The sequence below is a fragment of the Sclerotinia sclerotiorum genome, genomic scaffold (assembly GCF_000146945.2).
Source record: "Sclerotinia sclerotiorum 1980 UF-70 scaffold_1 genomic scaffold, whole genome shotgun sequence".
In the NCBI taxonomy this organism is placed as follows: Eukaryota; Fungi; Ascomycota; class Leotiomycetes; order Helotiales; family Sclerotiniaceae; genus Sclerotinia; species Sclerotinia sclerotiorum.
In genome coordinates this window covers 2,552,009-2,578,651 of record NW_001820835.1, presented here as the reverse complement: position 1 = coordinate 2,578,651, position 26,643 = coordinate 2,552,009, and the positions used below count along the sequence as shown (strand labels likewise).

Below are 26,643 nucleotides of genomic sequence, written 5' to 3'. Positions count from 1 at the left end.
GATCTTCAGAACATGGTGATCAATCATGTAAGAAATTGGTTTGGGATATTTTCAAGATCGATGTCTGAACTTTTATTGGTCGAAAGCGGTGGCGGATGCACCTCCGTCTTCCTTCATGTTTCTTGATGTCATCTCCTTACAAATGCACGTCGAATGGATCGTTAGTGCGTTTTTACGATTCAGAGCCATTTGACGGCTGAGAATACATATGGATATAAGGAGTAAGAAACCAGTAATACTTATTCCCGAAATATACTTTAGCCTGCCGTGAAGCAGCTGTAAATCAGATTCAGCATGCTGAATTATACCCCATGTATGGGAAAGTAGTGAGTCGTAACAACCATCACAATGACGAAATAAGCTGGTTCAAGAGCCGTGACCGCTTTTGATAGCGATCATATAGCATTTTCTAACCCTTGTAGCGTTAATGAGTCGGATAAAAGATCATGCCTCTCTTCACTATTGGGATTCTCGCTTAAAGGTCGATTCCGAAAAATTATAGTACTAGACAAGTCCGCCATTGAATGTCATATATTGAATTTAGTTCCAGTAGAAAAAAGAGAAACCAACTAGTGTTGATGGATTGAAGCCCATCTCACTCGAGGCAGATGACCATTTTGGGACTGCGGACGATTAAGAACATGACAAGTGAGAGCAAAATTGGATAATTAAGGCTACCGAAGAATCAATAAAGGTTCCCATTCGTTACGCATGCAGGAGAACTTTAAGCAATAAAATGCTTGCGGCTAGGATTTTGAGAGCTCGTAAGTTAGAGTATTCCAGCTTGTGGTGAGTTTTCGGTAATCTAGCGGGCATGTTGCTATTCAAGCTTCCACGTGCCATCATTCTATGGCAATGACCAAGAACAGCGCAAGGTCATGGTAGTCTTGAGGTAGAACCGCCCATCAGCCTGCTGCGGTCACTATATCTTTACTGGCAAAGAGAACTTGTGCAGCGGCGAGATTCAATCCTTAGTAAGTACCATCTCATAAAAAACACGCTAGGGTTGCAGAAAATACTTAACTAATCTCCCGTCCGTCATGAATTTCAAACACAGTGAAATGATAGAGTATATTTTCCAATGAGAGCGAGGCGCTGGGAAAACCAAGCAATTTTTTATATGCAAAAATGTTTTCATCATAGAAGTGAGGTATGTATCTGGATGGTAAGAGCCCGGTCATTCCTATACTCGAGGAATGGAACTGCAACTCAAAGGCAATGCTAACTTGGTAGACATTGTCACTATCGAGAAGGTAGGAAAACGATTGAAAATAAGTATTGTGAGTCGAAGAAAGGATACAAGCTACCCTTGCTATTCACACTTCTTCCAGACGCTGGATTGATGCTCAAATGCTCTAGACGCCTCGAATGTGAATTTAACTTTTGATCTTCAAAATATCGGGGGGGTATCCAGATTTCCCGGGTCTCCAATTCGAGCCCCTGTAAACCACTGGTTGTATCAAGAGAATGGTTTGAAGACGCTGGCTATGAGACAATATCAACCTATTTCAAAAGCTTGTCTTCAAATAGCATCAGCGGACCCGGATGCGCAATAGAAGTCACAAGCATCATTCAAACCCTAGTCATTAGCCCTAAGGGCGGTTCAAGTATATGTCGCAAAGATTTATTAGCATGTGATCAATTAGATCTGTCTTGACGAGAGCTGGTGAAAGTAAGGGCACTAACTTGACCTTCGCTATCAGGAAAAGGAAGCTGCTCACCACACGGGAACAAAGTGCACGAAAAGAACAAAAGGAGAACCAGGCTAAATCATTCAATAACATAACAGAAATGATTGGCTAGAACTGATATGTCAAAGGCCAATAGATTCTTGCTGCATGATCTAACCCCTCGTCTGCTGTAAATGGTGATTGGTATGTCTAGATGAGAGGGTGCTTTGCGGTTATTCCCCTGGCAATTGCAACATCACTGGTATCACGGTATGAATCTTGGATATCCGCTGTATCCTTTTGAGGACTTTGTTACTAAATCAAAGTCCTAGTAAATCTTATAGATAAGAACTCTTTCGAATGTCTAGGTTATGTGACCTAAAACGCGATTGGAACTAGATAAGTGACGATGCTGAGGTTTGGTTAAGAATATCATAAGTGCGAAATCTGTGTCACATGACTAAAATAAAAAGTCGCGACATGTGCTCAAAATACGCGTCTCCCAATCTCCCCTTGCGTAATTGAACATCTACACCTGCGAAAATGGAACCCAACGAGCCAACAATAATTGATCTCAAATCTTCATTTTTACGTGCACAAATTTTTGCCCTCTCTCAGCCTCTTCAACCATCGCAAGACTGGCAAGATTCAATTTCAGAGGAAGAGAATACCTTGCGACAGCGCGCAATTGATGAAGCATTATTCAAGCTCAATACTATCCTCAAACAACATAATAAGATTAGTTATCCCCCGCAGGCACGGCGTCATGTTGCTGAACAAATTGATCAATTATATTGGGCCGCTGGGGAGACGGATGTGAATGTGAACGGAGAGGAATGGAGTGAAAAGGGTGCAGACTACAGTAAGCTCCTTACAATCATGTCAATCATGTCAATCGGTGTGTAGTAGCATCACGCTAATCAATATCCCAATTGACAGGATTGACATCCAACATTGAAAAATTACCAGAAGAATGGAGTGAAGAAGCGGAAACGAAGGCACCGGAGCAAGCGACAAAATACAAAGAGCTACAAAGTAAATTATTGGAATTGAATGAGAGGCGAAGAATGGCAAAGGAGAGACTTGAACAGTGTAATGCTGCAAAAATATTATTGGAGCCATTTGAGCAGGCGGATAAGAATGTTCAAGAGAATCTTGTTACAAAAAATGGCGAAGTTGAGAAAGAATTGGAAAGAATGAGGATGTTGATGTTAAGAGTCGAAAGGGGCATTGGGGGTTTGGAGAGGGAAGACAGAGAGGATCATATGGACCTTGATTTTGAGGAGGGTGATGGAGAAAAGCTAAGGTTTCTAGGAATTACATAATGGCCTAAATCTACTTCCGGAGGACTGACTTGGAGGGATAGATTACATTTGTTGGGTGAGGTTGATGTTTGGCATCCTTTATGTTCCAATGCTTATTGGGTATACAGACAACAAAGCCATGGGAAACACTAATCCGGGATAATGCTTGGCTTTGTGTAAGCTCTTGAGTTAAAACCAAGCACACTGCAGCTTCACCCAGCACAACCATCCTCTTCCCTACCAACCCCTTACTAGACAGAATGACTATTGCCCATATCAGCATTCCTTGTATCGATTTAAATGTATCGGAAGACTTCTATTCCACCATTTTGAAGCCTTTAGGCTACAAAGTATATGTCAAAACTTGCAGCAAGATATTCTTTAGAGGAAGATGGTCATCGAACCCCGAATTTTCCTTGAGATGTGAAAAGTCTGCTGAGCCAGTTGGGGGTGTTCGCATCACTATTTACGCATCATCCAAGTCACAAGTTGACAACTTTTATGTCCTCGGTCTGTACGTATATCACTCCTCAATAATCACTACAAGGATCCACTAACCCATCGCAAGAACCAAAGCGAACAACATCGCCAGCGGAGCTACCGCCGACTACACAAGTGCCTACACAGCCTCTATTGTCGACTTTGACGGCAATGTCATTGAAGCAATATACTTGAAATCATACATTCCCAAGTTCATAATCCCTGCTCGGATCACTCCGTCAGCACTCTTTTGCGCGCTTTATCTAATAACTCTATTTTACATCGCAAGGGAACTGGGAGGGATCTATTTCTACATCTTCGGCGCACTATCGTTCTTCCTCATGGCAGATATCATTTTGCTGGAGCTTGATCAAGAGGGGTCAGTAAAAAGATTGGAAGATTATGGACTGTTGGACATTGGAACACGGGACTATCTGTCAAAGTCCAGGCTTCCATCTATGAGATATAGATGAAAGTTTGAGGTAGTGATCTTGAGCTTGGGGTTTCTTTCGACAAACTCAGGGTTGGGATTTAAGGTATTGAATAAGCAATTTTTACTTCTAGTGGATTTTAGCTGCCCATTGAATAAACTGTTTCACATTCAAGATTACTTTATTGTAACCCGGTTAGGCTTCATGTCAAGTACCAATCCTATGGCCTACCTCTAGATTTAGTTTGTTCGATCTGTAGTTCGAACTACTCAGGATTTCAAACTTACCCCTGAAAAGGGGTATGCGAATTGTACAACCTAAGTAAGGTATCAACACACAACAAATGTCATTTTAGCCTATTTTTGGCAATAGTATATCCATAAATTTTCGTCTCCGAATGAGTTGAGCCCTGTGCACATTCAGGTAGTCTCATCTTGCGTCATATTGAGAACCCTGCACACCCCTGAAATTTGTTATTTGACATAAGCGATGATATCATAGATATTCACGAAAGTAGTAGTAGGTCAACAATAAAACATTGCTCATTCATCAAAGCCCTTGGGATTTTTCTGGAAAATACATTGTACTCTCATATGATCTCACATTCACTGCAACTTTCAGACAAACAGAGTAATCAGAAGTCAAAATGCCGTTTCCGTACAAAACAGCAAGTTCCATAATATATACGCCGTCAATTATAGATTGAGACTTGCTAACACAATGAATCAGGTACTGGTCGTCGGAGCCACTTCAGGAATCGGTCTCGCTCTTTCGGAGAAGATGTTATTGGAAGGCGTTACCAAAATCGTAGCACTCGGTCGTCGTCAAGAAAAATTAGATGATTTACAGCAGAAACATGGAGAGTCTAAAGTATCAACTGTGAAATTCGATATCACGAATCTTGAGGGTATTCCCAAGATGATCGAAGGGTATTTCAAACACTTTCCTTTTTGATTTCAATTCATTCCACTATAAAATTACAGATACTGACACTAACACAAAAACTCCATAGACTTCTTAAATCCAATCCAGCACTTGACTGCGCATTCCTCAATAGCGGTATTCAACGCTCTCTCGATTTCACAAAACCCGAATCTATCGATCTTGAATTAATATCTTCTGAATTCACTACTAATTATCTCTCCTATGTGCATCTTACTAAAGCGCTTCTCCCACATTTACAAAAAAGAGCAAAGGGTGGCGAAGATGCAGGATTGATATTTACAACGAGTGGGTTGGCACTAGTGCCGATTTTGAGATGTGGAAATTATTGTGCTAGTAAGGCTGCTATGCATCATTTGATTTTGGTTATGAGGGAGCAGTTGAGAGATTTGGGTGAGGAGGATGTTGATAATGATAATGAGAGACGGGGGAAAGGGACTTCAGGGAGTAAGGAAAAGAATGGTGTGAGGGTTGTGGAAATTTATCCGCCTTCGGTACAGACGGAACTTCATGATGAGAAACATCAGCCGGATATTAAGAATGGGAGGGATATAGGAATGCCGTTGGATGAGTTTACGGAGGAGGCGTGGATGGGGTTGGAGAGGGGTGATGAGGATATTCCGGTCGGGACGACGTTGAGGGGTTTTGGGTATGAGGTGGTTGAATTGGGGAGGAAGAAGTTGTTTGGGGAGATGATGGAGAAGATGAAGGGCTAGGGTTGGGTTAGGGAGGTTAAGTCTAGATGAACTTGGGTGGTAGATATGTGCCGGGATAGAAAGTGGAAAATATGGGGTAGAATATTTATTGGGTATTTTGTATTAAGTGGATCAGTAGAAACCAAAAAAGGGAGATCATATCAAGTAAGATGCGCTGATTGAAAATTAATATTCAAGTCAACAAGAAGTGAGATCTAAGACCAGGTTTCACACCCACATGCCAGGCAACTTTTCCGCGTCCTAGTGCAGATACTTTAGTTTCTGGTCCGAAAAGAAAATACACATCCCTAGCTTAATTCCCTCAAGACTTCGAACCATGAAAGCTTCACTTAAAATACATTAGCTATACTAAGCTCGACATTCACCTCTATGCATATCCAGAATAACACTCTTCACTGACTATATAAACTCTAGTCTCTCCAAACATCAACCGTCACATATTAGGCACCAGAATATTGTATCATAGCACCCGTAGAATTTTAACGCACCGCTGTCTCAAATTCTATCCAGCTTATATCGAACTTCGGAAGAGAATATCTGGGTACTGAGATATGGTATCTGTTGTACCTGTAACGAGATCTCCGACTTCTGTGATGATAATTCGAAATACTTCAGTTTTCGGATTGGAAAAAAATCAATATGGAAATGAATGATAGTATATAATGAGATGCACATTAAAGGCCCGTGATCTCAGCTACTGTGCTAGCACCTTTCGTTGGTAGGAAAATTCACATGGAGTCTCTATATATCGTCAAAGGTTATATGGGTGTGTCTCGAAAGCCCACTTGTGCTTTATTATAATCTTACTACGAATATGCAAGATCTTATGTACGCGAAATTGGAATGTGATGATCATTCACCTTGAGCTAAAGAATACTTGAGTACATCACACTAGTTTGGATGATATCTTTGCCAACCCCGTAAAAGCAACTCTCTTTCCCTTCAAAAGTCGGGATCGGAGAATTGCCTAATACCAGGTGCATGATCAATACCTAGTGGATGTAAGATTCCTAGATTCATGAACGAAAATTTCAATACTCCATCTTTCTCCCTAGTGTCTCTATGTAAAATGACTAATCAGAAAAAAGTCACAAATTACTACGAGGAGATTGTTAAGGTTCAGTCTCTGGATGATCTTTTCTACTATCTATTGATTGCTCGTATACTATACATGATGGCCACAACGGATGCTACTATGCTTGCTTCCACTCCCTTCAGGGGTTTCTATGGTCAAACTGCAAGAATAATTTATCATGAAACCAGGAATATCCTGCTCTGGATTTTCAAAGTCTTTTAGCTTCGTAGTATCACTTCCCGCCGGACTATTGTGACCTGTTTCCTGTAGCATAATATGACAGTTGGTTGGTAGTGATTCTAGCGAATAATGGCAACATAATTGTGGACTAAAAAGAAATCTCTTTCTAGTATACTTAAACAACCAAAATAGCTCATCATCGTAGTGCCGCTCCTGTCATCTGGCGTTGTAAAGAATGCTTAAAGCACAGCAAAACTAGTGACAATCTGAATGAGCGACTTACAAACTCACTATCAGTTACCAATTAGGAGCCGGGATATTCAATTTCTCGGATTCTAAGTGATTGAAATTGAGATGGAAGACTGTGCTATCTGATTTGCACTGCTGGATGGTGAGGAGCTCCTGTTCTACACTAAAAAAAACCATGTTCTCAAGGACACCTTAGCTAAAGACTACCATGGATATTTTTCACCGGACGCAATGGGGTGGCTGGCGTCATTATCAGAGTGAGTAAACCATATGGAAACACTGCTCTGTGAAATAGTGATAGGCAGATAAAACACAAATGGTGGGTTGATTTGTCACCTCATTTACGGATGAGCCGCTAGCACTGAAAGAAATGATAATTAGTAAACTATGAAGAAAAAGAGGAATGGAAGGAAAGCTTCTTTTAATAACATGCTAATATTAATGAGCAAAGCTGAAGTATAGTACGATCATTCAACAATAGGTGATGTGCCCAAAAGTTCTACTCCCAGATTTTTATTCTACTGAAATCAATGACTAGCGGTCATCTCTACACCAAAATTCCAACTTCTAAACAAAAGAAAAGAAGTAGATATTGTAGTTCCCTGCTTTATTTATTGTCATCCTATTTCACCACCTGCACTTGGAAACAGACCTTACACCCATCTACTTTATATCCTTCTAACATGGATAAACAAAAAACTAGAAACATTGTAAAGTGTTCCTCCAAACATAAATGTTTTCTTTAATGCAACGGTACGCACTATTTTGTTCCATGATCCTTTGATCTCCCATAATATCAGGGTAGTTTGACTCTCAGTTCTTAGAAGAAAGCAATGCACTCATGGCCCGCAGATTAACAAATTCCGGGGGCTTTGCAAGCTTTTAGTAGTCCTTTTTATAAGCCTCACTTTCCAAAAAATCATGATCCAGGGAGTATTATCATAAGAAGGAGAGTGAATCCAAACAACCCCATAGAAAGACTACTCTCAGGACATGAAGAAACAATTGGAAGGACAACACCAAGCCCTCACTTAAAGGCTATGGTAAGACAGTATTGAAAGGTAATATCAGAGAATGAAGCAGCATAAAGATATCGATATCTCAAACGTCAGACTTTCAAGCTTACTATGAGCTGATGTCTATGATTCTTAGTGAAACTTTCTTCACTTGGATATTCATCCCACTAGGGACATTGCACCACAAAAGTTCGAACAGGAATATATCCAGTGAATAACCAAAAAGATCAGATCTTACACAACTCCAGTCCTAATTTATCTTTATTTTTCCAGATTATCTATTTCTTCCCTGTTCCTTTCTTCCTCATTCTCATGAGATGGAAGGAACAACATAACCCCGAAGCCCGGACCACCCACCACCATAACCATGTCTCCACCAGCTCCATCTCCATCTCCATCTCCAACCCCATTCCCATCCCTCAAGAGCTCACAGCTTGCTCCCCAAACCACGAAATACAGTCCAATTGTAACTCCCAATTCCGAGCTACTCACCGGCGCCGTCGAATATCCCACCCGAAAATCCAGTCTTGCAAATTTACCCGCCGACAAGAAACCCACCACCATGACCTCCAGACTCGTTCTCGTAATTGGCGATCTCCATATCCCAGATCGAGCAATTGACGTCCCTCAGAAGGTACTTTCCTTTCCTCTGTACCTTCCTCTGCACCTTCCTTCCACGAACAAAATCACTAATCTGTGAAATCACAGTTTAAGAAGCTTCTCACACCAGGCAAAATCGGTCAAACCCTCTGCCTCGGAAACCTCACCGATCGCCAAACATACGACTATCTCCGCTCCATCACCCCGGATCTCAAGATCGTCCGAGGCCGCTACGATACTGACGCTACGTCTCTTCCGCTCTCTCAAGTAGTCACCCATGGGTCTCTCCGCATTGGATTTGTCGAAGGATTTACAATCGTTGCGCCTAATGAGGTAGACTTGTTGGTTGCTGAGGCGAATAAGTTGGATGTAGATGTGCTCTGCTGGGGAGGAACTCACAAGTTTGATGCGTTTGAGCTTGACAATAAGTTTTTTATTAACCCGGGGAGTGCGACTGGAGCGATGACAACGGGATGGATGGAGCCTGGTGAGGAAATCGTACCAAGCTTTTGCTTAATGGATGTAAGTTCTCTTCTCTATTTATTTCCTTGCGCTGGCTTGAGCTCAATTTACTGCTCACTCTCTACACATTATACCATATACACATCAAGCTAACTAGCCCTCCAGGTCCAAGGACTAGGTCTCACCCTTTACGTCTACCAATTGCGAACCAGCGAGAAAGGCGAGGAAAGCGTCTCAGTTGAGAAGATCTCCTACACGAAAGCCATTCCCTCCACCCAAGCGACTGCTTCCAGCTCCACCTAATGATATCCATTTGATAAACCAAATTTTAGTTTTAAGGGGTCTCTTTCTGCTTTCGCCAGTTACAAAAGTTCTTGGGCATTTTACTGGTGTTGGGGAAATTTTTTACGGGTATTACAATATGATATGATATGATTTACATAACGATAAATATGATAGGGAGGAGGAGAGAATTAATACCAGAGAGCTAGACGAATTAAAGTCCTGCCATATTCATCCAGGAAGGTGAACGAATGGACGCCTGCTGGTTTACTAGATAGGAAATGCGTAAGATACCACCTGATAATACAATAAAATCACATATGTAGCGCAAGCTACACTGATATTGAGTCAAAAATCCGAGAATCAAATCGATTGAAAGATTGAATGAAAGACTTCATTGATATCATATTCCGCTTCGTAAGACCGAAAGAGAAAGAAAACTAAAACTACTTTTGCGCCATCAACCAGGGTATGGGCATGTAGCATATCCTATATAGAATTGCTCTGCTCTTATTAAGATCCAATTACTCCTCATCCAATTCATTTCAATCCCATCATAGGAGTCGAATCAATCCAACGAAATACAAAAAGCCGAACAAAGATTAAGAATATTTTGTTTAACCCAAACCGATCATATCGTAAAGACCCAACTCATAACATCATACTTCTTCTCCTAACGGACATCCTATCGCTTCTAGCTGCTACACCTGCCATACTCGTGCTGCTCACTGATCTTCTCAATGATGTTTCAGTATCTGTGTTTTCCCTTTCTGATTCATGTCCTACAGCTGATGAGCATCGGACTGAGGATGACAATGCCGACTGTCTTCGTCTTGATGCTCCAGCCGATGCCGCGATTCTTTTCCCAGGTTTTTCCGAATCCTTACTTTCACTCGAATCACCTGCCGGTATAGCTGAAGCTCTCCTGGAGAAACGTGATGGTGCCCTCTCAATTTTCTCCTCTTTTATGGCTTTTGGCGCTTCATCTGTATCACGTTTCGGAGAACCTTGAAATTCATAAATATCCATGTCTTCAAGGGCGGCCTTGATCTCATCGCCTTTTCCAGATTGTTCCTTAGACTTTGCTTTTATTTTCCTAGACTCTGCAAGTAGCTCCGTGACTGATTTCGACCCCGATGCTGAAGAAGGTCCCGGCTCTGTCAGATGCAAGATTGACTCGCGACGTCTTCTATGATCTGTGATACTGCTTGATAGCATATCCGTCGTAGGAATAGAGGTTTTACCACTTAGTGGACTGCGGTCAGCATCAGGCGCGGCTGATAGTCGTTTCCAACCATCCTCTGCTTCGGGCTCTACCTTGATCTTGCTTACTGTCGTTGGGCCAGCTTCCCCTTCAACTTTGACAGCGCGAACTTTTCCATCTGATGTTACAGCATTCACAAGTTCTTTTCCGGGTCGGCGCATCTTGTCTCGAAGATTAGGTTCCGCATAACTTACTGCCCCTCGAGCTCGTCGGCTAGGTCGTTGACCTTCAACAGATTCTCTCATCTCTGAAGGAGGTGGAGTGTCCTGAGATTCCATTCGAACGGCTGTTGATGGATGGGATGAAAGAGGTGAAAAGATATCGATTGGTGCGGGCGTCTCGGGTTCCTGCTGGATATTGAAAGCCTGCAGTTGAGGTTGAACGGTTTGTGAACCAGGTTCAATACTTTCTACTTTCTTATCCTCGACCTGCACTTCCTTTGCCAGGCTCTCCTTGAACATATCCATTTTTCCTGGCTTAATGCCATCATGAAACAAATTCCTGGCGCTAGCGCTTTTCTTAGGAGAAGTGTTGACACTTTTGGCAGCCAGAACCTTTCTAGCGTTTGGAGGCAGAGCCGGCCTATCTTTGGATAATGCTTTAGAGCCAGTAGCATCTTTCAATGACTTTGCATTCTCTTTAGCTGATGAAACCACCTGTCTGTTTTTCGTTCGTTCCTCAGAAGACACGCGTGTGAATTGGAAATCATCAGTATCGTTTACGTTTGTAGATTCCAATTCCTCGTCATCTCTTGCACTGAGCTTACGCTTTGCCCCAGATTTGAGTATCCCTGTAGTCTCTCGTTTTGCTTGTGAAGGTTCCGATCGGCTGTTCCTTTTGATGTCAGAAGCCATTATACTATCCTTACGCCTCTTTCTCTGCTCAAGGTTCGTTGATATTATCGGGTCTAGACAAGGATCCTCTTCCTTCTCGCAAGGGACTTTTTCTGGCAAATTAATCTTTACAGGGTCCTCGTCTACAAACTGGGATACTGGTGGTGGGCCAATGTCTGGCGAATCTGTAGTCTCTGTTACCACTTCAGCTAGCATGTTCTCAATTTCATGATGTCTGTGTATTGTTAGCATGTACAATCAAATCTAAAGAGTGCGGGACATACTCCAAAGTCCTCCTTGGATAATATTTGTTCTCCAGAATTGGGGGTAGTTTGCCGTCTGGACTACCAATGTCCTCACTCAGCGAAGCCACATTCTTCCTTGGGGGCATTTTGCGCTCTGGACTTGTACCGTCCTCGTTCAATGGAGCCATATTTTCCCATTTATCCTCCTTAGGGCTACGAGGAGGAATCGAGCTCGACTTCAATCCGCCTAGCTGCCTTGGAAGATGTGGTGACCTCTTCCTCGGTGGAGATTCCTCCCCCAGACCACTTATCAAAACCCCAATCTCCAACAATCTCTCTTCCAGCTGTGATTTGACCACATTGACCCGATCTGCAACTCTTTGTGCTTTTCCATTATCAATTTCGCTTCGGAGACGTAAATTTTCTTCCCGGAGCTCGAGATTCTCAGCAAGGAGTTTGGAGGTTTCATTTTCTAGGATTCTAATTCGAACCGCTTGTGAGGAATTGACAGATGCTATATCTCGATTTTGACGTTTGTACTTGCGCTTGACTATTATTGCGTCAGAAAGGCGCATCTCCATTTTTCCTGACTGTCATGAAGTGATTTTTAGGTACTCACGAGATTCAAAACTCTCCAGCGAAGCTGCAGGCTCATTTAAGCGGGCCATGTGAGCTGGCAATGCATGCGGCAATGGAAATATGATTTGTTGTAGAGGATGAGATAAATGTGAGAAAAATAGAAGATTTTCTTGATAAGTTTGGAAGCTACAATGAGGGGTCTGTAGAAAATAACAGTAATTTCTAGCACTCAGCAGAGTGTTTGTGCACAGAGCAAAATAAGGTAAATTGATTTGTTTACATCGAACCCAAAAAGGTTAGGTTGGGAATGTCGACGCTAGTGTCATAAAAGTGGATCCTTGTGTGTGAGTTGATAGGGCTACCAGAGGCCCGCAGGCCCGCATTGTTGTTGTTCATGAATGGAGAAACTTAATTCATGTCATGTCAAATTCATTCACAAATATTTAAATACTCCATCTCTCTGTATTAAGATCCAATATTACAACATCAGCGTGCAAAGCAAAGATCACAATAATGTCATACTCATCTCGACCCCTCGGTTCACATTTACGACAACCCTCAATGGGTGGTAGTCTAGGCTCATCCTCTAGTCAATCCCCCATCTTGCAGGCGCGCATCAACGAAAAGAGGGCAGAGCTAGAAAATCTGAAGCAATTACGAGATTTGAGCGCAGGGCTAGCTGGACAGATGCAAATGTTGGAAGAGAAGCTTTCGACTCTTTCTGACGGAACAGAAGCTGTCGCAACAGTGTTGGGAAACTGGCACAATGTTCTGCAGGCCATCAGTATGGCATCTAGTAGGTCACAAGGTACTTTTCTACCAACCCCAGTCTTCTAAAATAACTAGTGAAAATACCAAAACCAAAAGAATCAAACGATACGCAGGTGGAATCAGAACAAAAAACAGGTTTTGAAGTACCTTTACCTCAAACCCTAGTTCGAATACCTACAGAACATGCTCCAATGTTACAACCATCTGCAAATGAAGAATCGAATGAGTAAACATCGTATACGCCGAGGTACCGGACGCTGTACGAGCATGTATTTATGAATGGTATTGGCGCAAAAATGGCGCAACGGGCATATATGGACATAAGTTTTGATACCAATGGCAGTCTTAGATGGATCGTGTTTACAAAGGAATTGCTGGTAAAATGCAGTCGGATCCTTAACGACGATATGATTGATGACAATGAGCCAAAGGTTTATCCAAAAAGGGGAAATATCGAAAACCCAAAATTTCAATACAGGGATCTAGGTCTTGAATAATTCAGATGGAGTCTGGTTGATTACTCGATAAAGTTGGATCGCAATGTGTGGGGATGGGATATCCAGTGACCTCACAAGTTCGAGTGTTTTTCGACTCTTTGCTTCACGGGACAATGTATGCATGTCCATAGTCATTTGTACAATATAAGTGTATTGCATTAATGAATTGAATTGCTTTTTCCATTATTGTTTTTTTTGCGAGGGCTGAATGGGAGAATTTTTTGAGAGCTCTCAGAGTTCTCGGTATATATCTAAGATCCTTTACTCACAACATTTTCGATCTCTAAGAAAAACATGGCAATCAACAAAGCTTTGATCAGAGGAAGCGGAAAGAAACTAAGAGTTGACCAGCTCTTCAGCAATTTGAAAGTATGTCCCGAAAGGACGATGGAATGATGGAAATGGACTTGGTCCCCAGGACCCCTTAATAAGATAATTGGAGGATAGGGTCAGTTGGAGCGTCGAAAGCATTCCAATAATTGCATCTCCCGAAGAAATGGCAATGGCGAAAGATTGCGGGGCGAAAATAAAGAGGTAGCATCGCAGAAGGTCAAAACCAAACAAGGACACTCACCTGGGCACGAGGAACGGCACCAAATCCCAAGGGAAGCGAAAAAGAGGAGAGATCAAGTCCAAAACGGTCCAGCCGCCGACTCTCACATCTCCCCTCTCTACTCCACTCCTCAAGATCTGACCCATCCCGTCTCTCCGCCTAAATCATCCACAAACGCCTCGTATAGCTCGTGCAACTCCCCCTTCTTGATTTCGTGTATCCTCCTCTGCTTCTCCAAAACCTCATCAAGCTCCTGAACCTTCTTCAACAAATCCCTTCTCCTCTCATCGGGATCTAGTCTTCTTATTCTCTCTAGATTATTCTTCTCAATCTCTTTCCTTCTTTCCTCAGCTTTCTCCTTTAAAAAATTCACTTCCGCTTCCTCCAATTTTTCTATCGTTCCTTCTCGTTTATTTGCTGCTATGCTATCTCTCGTTAGCGGTCGTCGGATTCCATCGATGCCAACATGCGTAAATGTTGATGTGCTTCCTAGCTTTTCTTTCACTTTGCAGGAGTCACACATGTAGTCGAGATGCACGACTCTTGAAGGTGGTTCGACGTCATAGCAACCGGCCTCAGCGTTTTCCTTTGCCCATTGACATGGCAAAGTAATTTTTCGTGTGCCCCAGTGTCTACAAGAGTAGCTGACGTTAGAGCTTTGACACATGATTGCTAGATTCGGTGGGACCAGTAGTATAAGTTGGAGCAGAGCAGAGCAGGGGGCAGAGCAGGAGTACAACCGGAACAGAAGAGAATGTACGAATATTGGGGCAAAAAATGATAAAAACGATTCAATTGAGAGATGAGAGATATAGAAAAAAAACCCGTATCAAAATAAAATCAGTATATATAAGCCAGCCAAAAGAAGAAGAAAAAGACATTGTTCCGCACCTGAACTTGGGTTCACTTGTTTCCCACCTAAACAGAGAGAGAGAGAAAGCATTAAACCCCCTCTGTATCCGTATACTCCACTCGTAAACAAAGAAAATCGAATCTCTCAATACATGCCCAGCGATGTGATGCCAGTCCTTGGATTTTGGGGTTTCGACGTCTCTGGGTCTGGATTTTGAAGTTTATTTCATATTTACAATACCTCCTGTGTACTGTGTGCTGTGAATAATGAACAAAGGGAATAAATGAGTCTGAGAGGTAGGTAGCTATCAAGTCATACTTACTGAAGCCACCACAGCGCAGGCAGAAACAGAAACGGGAATTCTTTCAGTCTTGCAGTCTTTTAGTGATGAGATGTGAGATATGGGAAGTGGGAAATGGGTAAGATTTTACTTTAGTTTACTTACTTTACTTACATGGATGGAGATGTTGCAAATATTTCTTTGTGTGCGGAAGGGGAGGAAACAATGCTATAGTGCAGTCCATCTATTGTTAGGTTATTTTTTTTTTTTTTTTTTTGAGATTATAATTAGATAGATGGTCATGACTGAAGTCATGTATGGTATGGTCTTAAGCTAGGACTTATTATGTTACTAATTGTGTAAGATTATATATTCATATATATAACCAAGTAGTAAATGCTTTGTCTAAAGCGTGTATGTAAAGTAAAGGCTTGGTGATCCAGGTGAGATCGAGTGTATGAGATTCCTCAATTCAATGGAGGTATACCTGAGGATGAGCCTATGTTCGGGCTATAGAGTTAGTAAAACTGATCAAGTCAGGTAGAGTGATAGACAGGTGGATAATTTTGATTATGTGCGATTTATCAGACAATGTTGAGAAGATTTTTTTATTGCGGTTTTTGTAGTCATTGCATGTTCCAAGCCATCAGGAATTGGCCCAATGGAAGAATATACTTTTATGGCCCCGCGGTGTCATCATGAAAACAGGAGATGGAAATTAAGAAGTAAATAATTTATGTCACATACCTCATGAGCAGAATCCTTCCATTCACAGTCCAAGATGGTGTTAGTGAAAAATCTCTAACTTCATTATCTCTCCGGCCTGAACCTTCCTCTTTTCTCTCTCATGCCTTCCACCCTCTTCCTATCCTCCTCGAACCTCTTAACCAGCTCTCCGACCTCCTTCTTTCGCTTTTCTCGTCCTTGCCACCTGTAGAACCCTGCATCCTCCAACTCCTTTCTCCTCTTCTCCTCTTTCTCAGCCATCTCTCTCCTCTTTTCTTCCGCCGCCTCACTTCTCGCTGGACCCGTCCTTCCACCCCTCACTACCGTCACAAATCCATCATCATCCGGTACATTCCTCAATCTCTTCCTTTCTCTCTCCCTTTCCTCTTCCTTGCTATTAAAATTCGTCATAAAAGCATCCACACTTCTTTGTACCGCCAATTTGTCAGGGAATCGTAATTCCTGTCTCTTAGCATAACGCGCGCTACCAAGAGCGGGCACTTTTCCCTCGGTACCTGAGCCCCAAACAGGATATTTTGATTCTTTTCCTGATTTGCAAGTTTTTCGTGCAGCTTTTAGAACTGATTCTACGCTCTTCTCATCTACAAGTAGAACCACAGCCGTCCGGCCCTTAAAACGCAATTGCCTATCCCATCCTTGTGGTAAACTAGTATCAATCTGAACATTGTTTCCTCTTTTCCTTTTCTTGCTCTGCGAAACTGTTTCGATTTGTTGTTGCTCAGTGATCTCTTCCTTTTCTCCATCGAATCGTACACCTTCAACTCTTCCTACGCCAATTAAAGCTGCGAATATGCTTCGAATATGTACATCTGTTGAGTCAATAGGTAGATTTGTTGCAAATAGACTGCGCGAATCATTCTCGGTCGGTATCTTTGGAGTATGTTGTCGCAGATATATATGGTGTGTTGATGTGATGGGGTATGCGGGTGTAGAAGGAATTGCGACGGGAAGGATAGTGTAATTGTCGCCTATGATTGTTGGTATTTTCGACATACTTTAATAATTTATATCTAGTATCTAGTTCATGCGTGTATGTGAAAATGGATTCTAGAATTTGCGCGTGAAATGATATCGGGGGTAGATTGTTCAATTGAGCTTGTCTTTGGAACTTTTTTTGAAAGCAAAAATAATTGGCAGGGGTCTATGGCCTATCTAATCGAAGTACGCTAAACTAGCCCGAAGCTACGGGATGCATGACCACTGACCACCAAAGCAAGCGAAGGTTCCCTCTCCAGCCTTTCTAACTCTACATACTTTTTTCGATTTGCAATAGAAATACACCAGAGTATGCCACTATTTATCCATTCAGTCCTTTTATACTATTATGCCCAACCCAAGCAATGATGATCTCCGATAATTCAACGTCGTAAGTATGTATATTAGGTATTTGATATGTGACTTTGAGGCAAATGAACATCATTAGGCCTTTTCAGGGTCGCTGATACCGCCGGTGGTAATAATATATGTTGCTTCACATTCCGGACAATCTAGTTTGCGGTGTTTAGCACAAGTGGCTAAGATAAATCAAAGATAACTTACCAGGGGAATCTACAATTTTGGCAACACGTTCCTCTCCACGACCTTTTCGAAGAAGAATTCTGGTTGTCGATGCATGTGCAAGAATATGTCCTCCAGCAGGCTTACGTCCATCAGCTCCGGCAAAAAGGGCACTTGCTCCTGGATCTGACATGACTTGGTTGGTCTGGAAAGGGTCAGTGTGCGAATCTCTAATTTGGAAAAGGAAACCTACCATGAAGACAACCAGATTGAATTCCTCCGCCATTTGTGTTGCTCTACGAAGAAAGGCATTGAGGGCACTTTGTCGCTCGGACAATTCACCACGTCCGATGAAGTCGCTACGATATAGAGACATGATACTATCAATGATCAGAAGGCGATATTCATCAGTGGCGAAGTTTTGGGCAAGGCCTTCGAGCAACTCTAGTTGCATCTAATTATGGTAAGTGGAATGTATTAGTCGAGTTCAAGCAATCAGGAGGCATACCTCGGTATTCTGCGCACGAGCATAGACGATGTTCTCGAGCGCTTGATCAGGGTCGACACCGAATCGTTCTGCAATCTCCGCAATTCTTTCTGGACGAAATGTGCCTTCAGTATCTGTTAGAATGTAGTTTTAGCGGGTATTCACTAAGAGTATCGAAGTTGTCAGTTCTATACCGATATATGCCACTTTTCCTTCGGCCCCACCCATATTCTTAGGAAGCTGGGCAATAACTGCCATTGTATGTGCCAACTGAGTTTTGCCACATCCTAGCAACTATTAGCGAGATACATCTCAAAGTTTTCGGGAAACTCACTGAATTCTCCAAATACCTCACTAATGCTCATGGTTTGGAAGCCACTGCCAGAACTCAGCTGTCCAGTTCAAATGACACGAGTAGGATTAACACACCCGTTCAAACAAGCATCTAACTGCTTGCTACCAGTAGAAATTCTGATACACTTCTTCCGAAAGTGGCCATGCTCAGCGGCAGTGACGAATTGTCCACCAGTGTTAGGGCCCTGTTCCTCTGTTAGCATGTAGAAGGACAAGAATGTGCGGGACTAGATACTTACGGCTACTTTCTTTGCAGCTTCCTTAACTTTCTCAACCTTTATGTCAGAGAAACCCTTGATTCTGACCAATTTTCGACTGGTTGTGCCAATGAGGGTCTGAAAGGAAGTCAGCTACCGTTTCGTGAGTCGCTCTTTGATGGCCAATGAAATGTTCTTACCCCGACAGTATGAATACCGTTGGTTCTCAATTTTGCAATATCGGCAGCAGAGATACCTGTTTCCATTAGAGATCAAATTACAGAAAAGACAAGAGCTTTTGACAGCATACCATGTGCCTGTATTTCATCGATATCGATAATATGACTCTGTAGGACAAGTGTCAATGAGTTATTTATTATGCAGGATGCTGAGACAAGCTTGCCTCATGCTCACTCGCATCACCACAAAGTGAAGCTGTGACGGCCATAATGAAGATATCCTACAGTTAGTGTGAAGCTTGAGCGTTGTGAACAAAAGTTCTAGTGGAGTTTCAGATGAGAAATTGGGCCAGTGAAGTTAAACTGAAGATTGGTACAAGAATTCAGTAATCACACTTCAGACCATCTCACGTTTTCCTTTGTCGTATGACGATCATCATTTTGGAGGAGAGACACTCACCTTTTCAATGAACCCGAATCCACAAAACGATACGAGAAATCACGATGAAATAGGTAATACAATCTGTGCCTCAAGGTCAGAATCGAGTTAAAACTGGCCAGAGAAGAAAGGAAATTGAGGTCAACGATAACATACTCGTTACCAAGATATTTATGAAGAGATGAACGACTCCAGCTGAATTAGGAATGTAGGATGAACGACGAATATGTTTTTTCGAGTTCGAAAAGTCAGGTCGAAAGTGAAGATGAAAGTGAAAGTTGAGACGGAGCTCTAGGCAGGCAGGCTGAGAATGGCGCTAAGTTTAAGCGACAGTTGTTTGGACCTCATTATATCCTCAAAAATGGTGATATCAAGCACATACGACCATAGACTGAAGAGAATTGGGCATCCCGTCCGCTCTGCCATACACAAGCTTCAGATCGGTGGATTAGTAGTTGGGTGGGTGACCACCAGCGAATCCCCACTGTTGTATGTTCTTTTTTTGCATTTTTATCTTTTATTTGCCCCTCTTGTTGCTTTTGGGGAAAGAAATTTCAAGTATGGGACTGAATTGGAGAGGAAAGAGGAGCAGTAACAGAAGGAGGAAGAGATGGTCAAGAAAGCTCCGGATAGAAAGGAATCTGTCGCGCTCAAGAACAGTCATGTTGAGGTAAAGGGGAAGTGATGGGATTTGCTGAAGTGACAGACAGCACTGGAATACTGTGTTGCGCCCAAAAGCTCGCCATGAAATATCACTTAAAGGCAGACTTGGGTAGGTAATGGACTTTTGTCCAACAAATTGTGGTATGGGTGTATTACTAGGACTGAAGGTATAAGGTCAAGCTCACTACAAAGTAATCTTACATTCAAACGTAGGGATTCGTGTTGAGTTATCATTCTATTTACACAATGCTTATGGTACATTACCAGTTCATTCCAGTGTTCCACTCTATGATTAATTGGTTAACACATATTAGGGTTAAGAGCAACCATGTACAAAACCTCCAGGTCAATCCTTCTTCTGATTCTTCACCGCAAATGACCCTCCACTACGCCTAATAGCTTCCTTCAAACTAACACGGGGCTTATATCCCAAAGCCTTCTTCGCCTTATCAATCCGATATGTCCTCGTCATGCACCTGTATGCGATGCCCATCCTATTAACCCTCGATTTCTTCCGTCCAAACGACAAAATCCACACCATCCACTCAGCAAGAATCGCCATAAAAAGCCCAACCATCTTCGGTATCGACTTCACATCTTCCTCGCGAGTAGGATAGCCTGCTGCATCACCAATTGCGCGGACAAATTCCCAGAAGGGAATATGTTCATCATTTGTGATGAGGAATCCTTGACCATCAACACGCATCGATTCATCTCCAACCGGAGACTCAAGATGAAGAAATAATTTCTGCGCAGCTAGAATATGAGCATCGATGACATTTCCCACGTAAGTAAAATCAAAGAGATTTTTCCCATTTCCGATTTGGATTTTGAGTTTTCCCGCAGCGACTCTTTCGACGAAAGATTTTACGGAGCCGGGTTCATTTTCCCCGAAGATTCCAGAGGGCCGGATACAAGTTGTTAAAAAGCCGTGGGTGGGATCGTTGTGTGCGAGGACGAGTTCGTCGCCGAGTGCTTTGGAATGGGAATAGAGTTCTTTTTGTTGGGGGAGGAAGACTAAAGGATAAGTATCGTCGGCTTCGACTAAATCACTGACTGCGTCGTGGATGACCGAGGCGCTGGAGGCGTAGACGAAGGCTTTGATACCAAATTTCTAGGGTTGTTCAAATTAGTATTGTGTATCAAATATCTGTTTTCTTCTGGCTCGGCTCTTGAATGAATTGTTTTCTGAACGCTACAAATATGTTTGGAACTATCCATCTATGCCAGATAATGAGCATTCCTGACATGCCTGGTGCTCCAAAGTCCGGAATGCAATCCGACAAGAGGGTTTGGCTTTAGATCTATCTCATTGAATAGGGCATCTCGAGCAGCGTATTCATGAACTGTCCACACCAATCTCATAAATCCACAGCTCTTCAAATATCAGATATCAGAAAATCTCAAACCTTTCTCCAATCCCAACTAATGAGGACCCTACGGACAATCTAACACCCCAATCAAAAAAAAAAAAAAAAAAAAAAAAAAAAAAAAAAACTCCTCAAACAACCCACCTTCACAACCTCCAACAAATTCCTCGTCCCCTCCACATTAACCCTAAGATAAAGCTGCAAATCGCACAACCCAAAAGGTGGCGAAGCAGTATGAAAAAGCACTTCAGGTAGCGGATCTAACGCTTCAAAAGCTGCGTACACTTGCTCTTTACTGGATATATCTACATGATAATAATGGACTGTCGAGATATGATTTTGCTGTGTGTGGAGATCGAAGATGTAGATGTTTTGGGGTGGGGTTTGGAGGTTGAGGAGGGAGGTGATGAGGTGGTGGCCGAGGGTGCCGTTGCCGCCGATTATGAGGATGGTTTTTATAGGTGGGGGGGGAATTTATGGATTTCTTGTTCTTGTATTGCTAATATATAGATGAAAGCTAGATTGTCAAAAGCCTTAGACTACATAGAGAAGAAAAAAAAGGAGACTAGTGCATTTTTTCCCTTCCCAAAAATACTTTCTGATTCGAGTTCCATGCATATATTATATAGTATCAAAGCGGGACTTCTGTCAGCCCAACTGTTATATCTTCTCTAGCCCTGCACTTTCCATTCGTTTCTCCCGGCCGGAATCGAGAATTCCGATAGCAATCGTATGATAATCACTTGACGGGTTGTATATCACCCGGGGGTTTTGTAGTTGAGATGAATGACTGGCGTTGTGCAGTATGGATATGTTGATCCTAGTTCGACGTGCGCCGCACAATGTGCGTTCTATTGAGGCAATTCTGAGCGAGCTCGTAATCGTAGCGATTGTTTGGACTGATAAATTTCGCTTTCTTTATAATATAATCTTTTACAATATGAGAATATCTCATAAATAGTTTGCTTCGTGATTTCTATCCACCGTAGGATAGATTTATTGCCTGAAGTAAGATTGAACTCTCAAATCTATCAATTAAAAAGCATGTCCTCCTCCCTCCCCAAACACGACGGCGCCTTACCATACTAGATTCTAGCCGTAAATCACCTGCACCCAACAAAAAGAACAATCTAGCTCATCCAACCATAAGCATCCCTCTTCAACAGCATAGGATGCTACACTTCACCTAACAAAATGCGTCGAACATACTCCGGTCCAACTTCAGACTCAAGTTACAGATCTCAGTACCCGTTTATTCGGAACTTGGACTTTTGTGTCTTTCATCCTTCACACGTACGCGGCGTATAATTTGGAGAATGGGAGATTTATACCATCGCTTTGTGGACTCATGGGATAGCCTTGGCATATTTCGTTGGCGAGTGGTTGGTTTTTGAAACTATGAGTATACGTAAGGGGATACTTGCGTCTCTGGTTATAGCGATGGTGAGTATGGGTTGGATGGTGAATAAGTGGTCATATTATGCTGATACCCAGAAGTGATATGTGATGAGGAATGAGTTTGGTAACAACACGAAGCTCTACTACCCCAAGTACATATGGACTCGGCTCTTGTAAAGCATCCAGAAAATTTGATCTCAATAAGAAGGAATTGCTGCTCTTAGGACTGTAGCGACTTGATATCATCCAGAATATGCCATACTCCAGAACAGTAAACCAAATTCGAGATCCCAAGGCTTGAAAGCTATGAATATTCTAATAATCATTGGATCAGTTGAATACATTCAGTGTTTCAAACAAGTTTAATATTTCAAACATTTCAATTTTTTCAATTTAGTTTCATCTTTCAACCAAATCCGTGAATCCAGAACTTCATTGTTGTACTGCATTCTGGATGTTTTGGAAACCCTGATCCTTCGTATCCAAGAGCAACATATGGCCCGCAAGCAAGCTTGCTGAGCGACCATTTGACCCAGATAATGGTTAGAGTGAGATGGTACAACAACCGACTATACCGCTAGCCTGATGAATTCTATGCGTAATCAATATTTCCCCAACTCCTATGCTTTTCGCAAATTTGTGTACAGACGTAGAGCCAAAGCTGCCACCCATCCGATAGGTCATCGGACATAAAAATTTCATCCGCTCGATATTTTACTCGTCAGGAAACTCGGAAGAGTCATCCCACACTCCTATACTGCTATTACCTCTCATATCCATATCTTGGTTAAGTTCATCCCAGTCCTCCCTCCAAGTGATATCGTCCAGAGCTTTTGCGTGTTTTGCTGCCATAGTTTGCATATCGATTTGGGTACGGTTGAGTAGTGATCGACTGGTTTCCAGTTCTTCCTGGCTGGGTTGACGGAAAAATTTCTTAGTCTCAAGGAAAATGAAAGGCAGAAATGCAAGGGAGAAAAGGGGACAAGACGGAATGAGAACAACACCTACAGATTCGAAATGTGTTCCTCTAAATTAGTGATTTCTTCCGTGCATACTTCCAACTTCGCGACGTGCCAAGCTAGAATCTTCTACATAGAATACATGAGTGATCGTATCTTGAAATTGAAAGTTGATTGATGCATGTAAACTTACATCGCTCTCTATCCTAGAAGCTTGAAGTTCGCCGACTGCTTTGGCAAGCCGCACATTCAACTCTTCAGCTGATGTTGCGATCTCAGCAGCTTTGGAGATCACCACTACAGGCCTATTATATGAAGCACTGCGGGATACCGGTGCGGGAGAACTTGGCCGTCGTAGGTAGCTCTCCCGTCTGGTGTTGAGTGGTCGCCCCCAGAATACATCATTGGAGTCCCTTCGCGGCGGCGGTGGTTTGACTTTATTGTGAGATACTTTCGGATCCAAATCCATAGAATATTCCACCCTCAACAGCGTCTCCATCTCATCCGTCTTCTTGTGCAATGCAGTGATGGCAGCATCCTCGGCATCATCATGTGACAACCTGACCACGAGGTCATTGAGTCTTTGTAGTAACACATCCTTGTTGTCCTGCGAGTCCTGATTCGAGACATTTGAAGGGGAAGTTGGCACAGCATCAACGTTCGTAAACGATAGAGGGGAGGTGAAATGGCGACGTAAACCCAGGATATTCATCTTTGGTACGGTATTACATGCAGGAAGTCATTATAGGCGCTATGACCTAACAAGCATCCAAGAATTTCATTTTTGTTATAAAAGTTTCACGTGTACCTGGGATGCGCTACGAATGTATGAAATGCGTGTTCAACAGCTGCACAAATCCTCGTACAAACCAATGGTAGATCTCAATAGCTATCGTTGTGTCGTTGGTAGTGGGGTGGAAATGTGGAAACGTCTTCGGCTGCCACGGTTGGGCTGGCATTCACGTGACAGCCGTCCTCTACCCCGAAGTTGTAAACGAGGGTAGCATTATCGTATAGTGCTCCGTACTCTGTAGAACTTTTGATGAAAGGTTCTGCCACGTCCCACCGCTTTTACTGCCAAAAAAGTAGGATTACCTACATGACTAGATTAATTGAGGGGCAATTGATATCCTACGATGTGACACCTCTTACAAAAGATTGTTATCTATTTATCTGGAATAATACTTCCACACTCTTTCTATAGTTTGCTCCTACTAGACACCAGTCCCAATATCTCTCGTGCTCAATTTTCCCTTTCAATCTACTTTCTCATACAATATGGTAGTGGGGGTATGTTAAACTATGACTCCTCCAAAATTGACAAAACAGCTCACAAGCAATTAGGACATCTCGCCATCTTTGGCAGAATTATCAGATGTGCTTTCAAAATCTAGAGGAAAGTCATACGCTCCCAATTTAGTCGCTATCTATAAGGAAATATCCTCCGATCTCATTACTCCCTCCGCCGCATACCTCAAAATCTCGGCGCATTCAAAGTCCGACCATTCCTTTTTATTCGAGAGTGCTGCTACAGAAAAGGTTGGCAGATATAGTTTTATAGGAGCTGGGCCTCGAAAGGTACTCAAAACTGGTGAAGGACATGGCGAAGAAGTGGACCCATTGCCGGCGCTCGAGGCAGAGTTGTCAAAATGCAGGGTAGCGCATATTCCGGGACAAAAACTACCACCTTTGACAGGAGGAGCCATTGGGTATGTCGGATATGATTGTGTCCGATATTTCGAGCCCAAAACTGCACGACCTATGAAGGATGTTCTCAAAGTGCCCGAGTCACTCTTTATGCTGTTCGATACCATTGTCGCATTCGATCGATTTTTTGGAGTCATCAAAGTTATTACATATCTTTATGTTCCAGAAGACTTTACACAAATTCCTGTAGAGTACGAAAAAGCACAGGAGATCATTGACGAAGTTGTGTCCGTTCTCGAATCGCAAGACACACCGTTACCTGCTCAACCACCTATAAAGCTTGACAACGAATACACTTCAAATATCGGCAGGGAAGGTTACGAGGGGCACGTCAAAACACTCAAAACTCATATCAAATCTGGTGACATTATCCAAGCAGTACCTTCACAGCGCTTCGCCAGACCAACTTCTCTCCACCCCTTCAATATATACCGTCACCTACGTACAGTGAATCCCTCACCGTACCTCTTCTACGTCAATTGCGGTGACTTCCAAATTGTAGGAGCTTCCCCCGAGCTTCTTGTCAAAGCCGAAGATGGCCGTGTGATAACCCATCCTATCGCTGGTACCGTTAAACGCAACCCCGATCCTCAAATCGACGAGGCCCTTGCCGAAGAATTACGTAGTTCCCTCAAAGATCGTGCTGAACACGTCATGCTTGTTGATCTAGCACGTAATGACATCAACCGCGTATGCGATCCCCTGACCACCCGCGTAGATCGATTGATGGTTGTTGAGAAGTTCAGTCACGTGCAACATTTGGTTTCACAAGTCTCGGGGGTGTTAAGGAAAGACAAAACTCGTTTTGATGCATTCCGTTCCATCTTCCCGGCGGGTACTGTATCTGGCGCACCAAAAGTTAAGGCCATGGAATTGATAGCTGAATTAGAAAAGGAGAAGAGGGGTGTATATGCAGGCGCAGTCGGATATTTCGGATACGGAAGTGTAGATGCTGATGGAAATGAGTTCGAAGGAGAGATGGATACATGTATTGCACTAAGAACCATGATGGTCAAAGATGGGGTGGCCTACTTGCAAGCTGGTAAGTCGCCCTTTAGGCCCTATTCCCACCCCAAATGACACACATGACTTACGAAGCCCTTCATCTTCATCACCCATAAACTAACACTTTTCGCAGGCGGCGGCATAGTGCACGACTCGAACCCCTACGACGAATGGATGGAAACCATGAATAAGCTCGGCGCTAACATGCAATGTATAACCGGCGCCGAGAAAATCTATTCAAATATCCAATTCAAATCCTCACCTGAGGTTATCACTGGCGATAAAGCACCGTTACCCGAAAGACCAGAGGAGAAGGCTCATATTGATTTTGCTGCTGGATAGATGGGCTTGGGCAGAGG

The 26,643-nt window shown here is 42.7% G+C and overlaps 13 protein-coding genes across 13 annotated transcripts; 7 read left to right on the top strand and 6 right to left on the bottom strand.

The window, feature by feature from the left end:
* Positions 1-2,213: 2,213 nt before the first annotated feature.
* On the top strand, positions 2,214-3,137 carry SS1G_01002 (hypothetical protein; the record flags this gene model as incomplete). Its single annotated transcript, XM_001598863.1, has 3 exons — positions 2,214-2,532; positions 2,610-2,957; positions 3,037-3,137. 3 exons carry the CDS (start codon positions 2,214-2,216, stop codon positions 3,135-3,137), a joined length of 768 nt encoding a protein of 255 aa, XP_001598913.1.
* A 1,468-nt stretch (positions 3,138-4,605) lies between these two features.
* Positions 4,606-5,543, top strand: SS1G_01001 (hypothetical protein; the record flags this gene model as incomplete). The annotated part of the gene is made up of 2 exons (XM_001598862.1): positions 4,606-4,814; positions 4,898-5,543. The coding sequence occupies 2 exons, from the start codon at positions 4,606-4,608 to the stop codon at positions 5,541-5,543; spliced, it is 855 nt and encodes a 284-aa protein (XP_001598912.1).
* A 1,174-nt stretch (positions 5,544-6,717) lies between these two features.
* Positions 6,718-7,041, top strand: SS1G_01000 (predicted protein; the record flags this gene model as incomplete). Its single annotated transcript, XM_001598861.1, has 2 exons — positions 6,718-6,831; positions 6,991-7,041. The coding sequence occupies 2 exons, from the start codon at positions 6,718-6,720 to the stop codon at positions 7,039-7,041; spliced, it is 165 nt and encodes a 54-aa protein (XP_001598911.1).
* Positions 7,042-8,430: 1,389 nt separating this feature from the next.
* SS1G_00999 (hypothetical protein) lies at positions 8,431-9,428 on the top strand (the record flags this gene model as incomplete). The annotated part of the gene is made up of 3 exons (XM_001598860.1): positions 8,431-8,697; positions 8,772-9,185; positions 9,291-9,428. 3 exons carry the CDS (start codon positions 8,431-8,433, stop codon positions 9,426-9,428), a joined length of 819 nt encoding a protein of 272 aa, XP_001598910.1.
* Positions 9,429-10,058: 630 nt separating this feature from the next.
* On the bottom strand, positions 10,059-12,330 carry SS1G_00998 (hypothetical protein; the record flags this gene model as incomplete). Its single annotated transcript, XM_001598859.1, has 2 exons — positions 10,059-11,739; positions 11,789-12,330. 2 exons carry the CDS (start codon positions 12,328-12,330, stop codon positions 10,059-10,061), a joined length of 2,223 nt encoding a protein of 740 aa, XP_001598909.1.
* A 559-nt stretch (positions 12,331-12,889) lies between these two features.
* Positions 12,890-13,165, top strand: SS1G_00997 (hypothetical protein; the record flags this gene model as incomplete). The annotated part of the gene is made up of 1 exon (XM_001598858.1): positions 12,890-13,165. One exon carries the CDS (start codon positions 12,890-12,892, stop codon positions 13,163-13,165), a length of 276 nt encoding a protein of 91 aa, XP_001598908.1.
* A 692-nt stretch (positions 13,166-13,857) lies between these two features.
* Positions 13,858-14,816, bottom strand: SS1G_00996 (predicted protein; the record flags this gene model as incomplete). The annotated part of the gene is made up of 2 exons (XM_001598857.1): positions 13,858-13,932; positions 14,292-14,816. 2 exons carry the CDS (start codon positions 14,814-14,816, stop codon positions 13,858-13,860), a joined length of 600 nt encoding a protein of 199 aa, XP_001598907.1.
* A 1,276-nt stretch (positions 14,817-16,092) lies between these two features.
* SS1G_00995 (hypothetical protein) lies at positions 16,093-17,022 on the bottom strand (the record flags this gene model as incomplete). Its single annotated transcript, XM_001598856.1, has 1 exon — positions 16,093-17,022. One exon carries the CDS (start codon positions 17,020-17,022, stop codon positions 16,093-16,095), a length of 930 nt encoding a protein of 309 aa, XP_001598906.1.
* Positions 17,023-17,448: 426 nt separating this feature from the next.
* SS1G_00994 (hypothetical protein) lies at positions 17,449-19,012 on the bottom strand (the record flags this gene model as incomplete). The annotated part of the gene is made up of 10 exons (XM_001598855.1): positions 17,449-17,516; positions 17,569-17,731; positions 17,780-17,980; positions 18,035-18,147; positions 18,208-18,300; positions 18,348-18,391; positions 18,443-18,552; positions 18,607-18,702; positions 18,765-18,820; positions 18,979-19,012. The coding sequence occupies 10 exons, from the start codon at positions 19,010-19,012 to the stop codon at positions 17,449-17,451; spliced, it is 978 nt and encodes a 325-aa protein (XP_001598905.1).
* Positions 19,013-20,191: 1,179 nt separating this feature from the next.
* On the bottom strand, positions 20,192-21,210 carry SS1G_00993 (hypothetical protein; the record flags this gene model as incomplete). Its single annotated transcript, XM_001598854.1, has 2 exons — positions 20,192-20,959; positions 21,202-21,210. 2 exons carry the CDS (start codon positions 21,208-21,210, stop codon positions 20,192-20,194), a joined length of 777 nt encoding a protein of 258 aa, XP_001598904.1.
* A 323-nt stretch (positions 21,211-21,533) lies between these two features.
* SS1G_00992 (predicted protein) lies at positions 21,534-21,736 on the top strand (the record flags this gene model as incomplete). Its single annotated transcript, XM_001598853.1, has 2 exons — positions 21,534-21,666; positions 21,726-21,736. 2 exons carry the CDS (start codon positions 21,534-21,536, stop codon positions 21,734-21,736), a joined length of 144 nt encoding a protein of 47 aa, XP_001598903.1.
* A 1,591-nt stretch (positions 21,737-23,327) lies between these two features.
* On the bottom strand, positions 23,328-24,284 carry SS1G_00991 (predicted protein; the record flags this gene model as incomplete). The annotated part of the gene is made up of 2 exons (XM_001598852.1): positions 23,328-23,522; positions 23,766-24,284. The coding sequence occupies 2 exons, from the start codon at positions 24,282-24,284 to the stop codon at positions 23,328-23,330; spliced, it is 714 nt and encodes a 237-aa protein (XP_001598902.1).
* Positions 24,285-24,850: 566 nt separating this feature from the next.
* Positions 24,851-26,626, top strand: SS1G_00990 (hypothetical protein; the record flags this gene model as incomplete). The annotated part of the gene is made up of 3 exons (XM_001598851.1): positions 24,851-24,862; positions 24,917-26,321; positions 26,430-26,626. 3 exons carry the CDS (start codon positions 24,851-24,853, stop codon positions 26,624-26,626), a joined length of 1,614 nt encoding a protein of 537 aa, XP_001598901.1.
* Between the last annotated feature and the right edge of the window lie 17 nt (positions 26,627-26,643).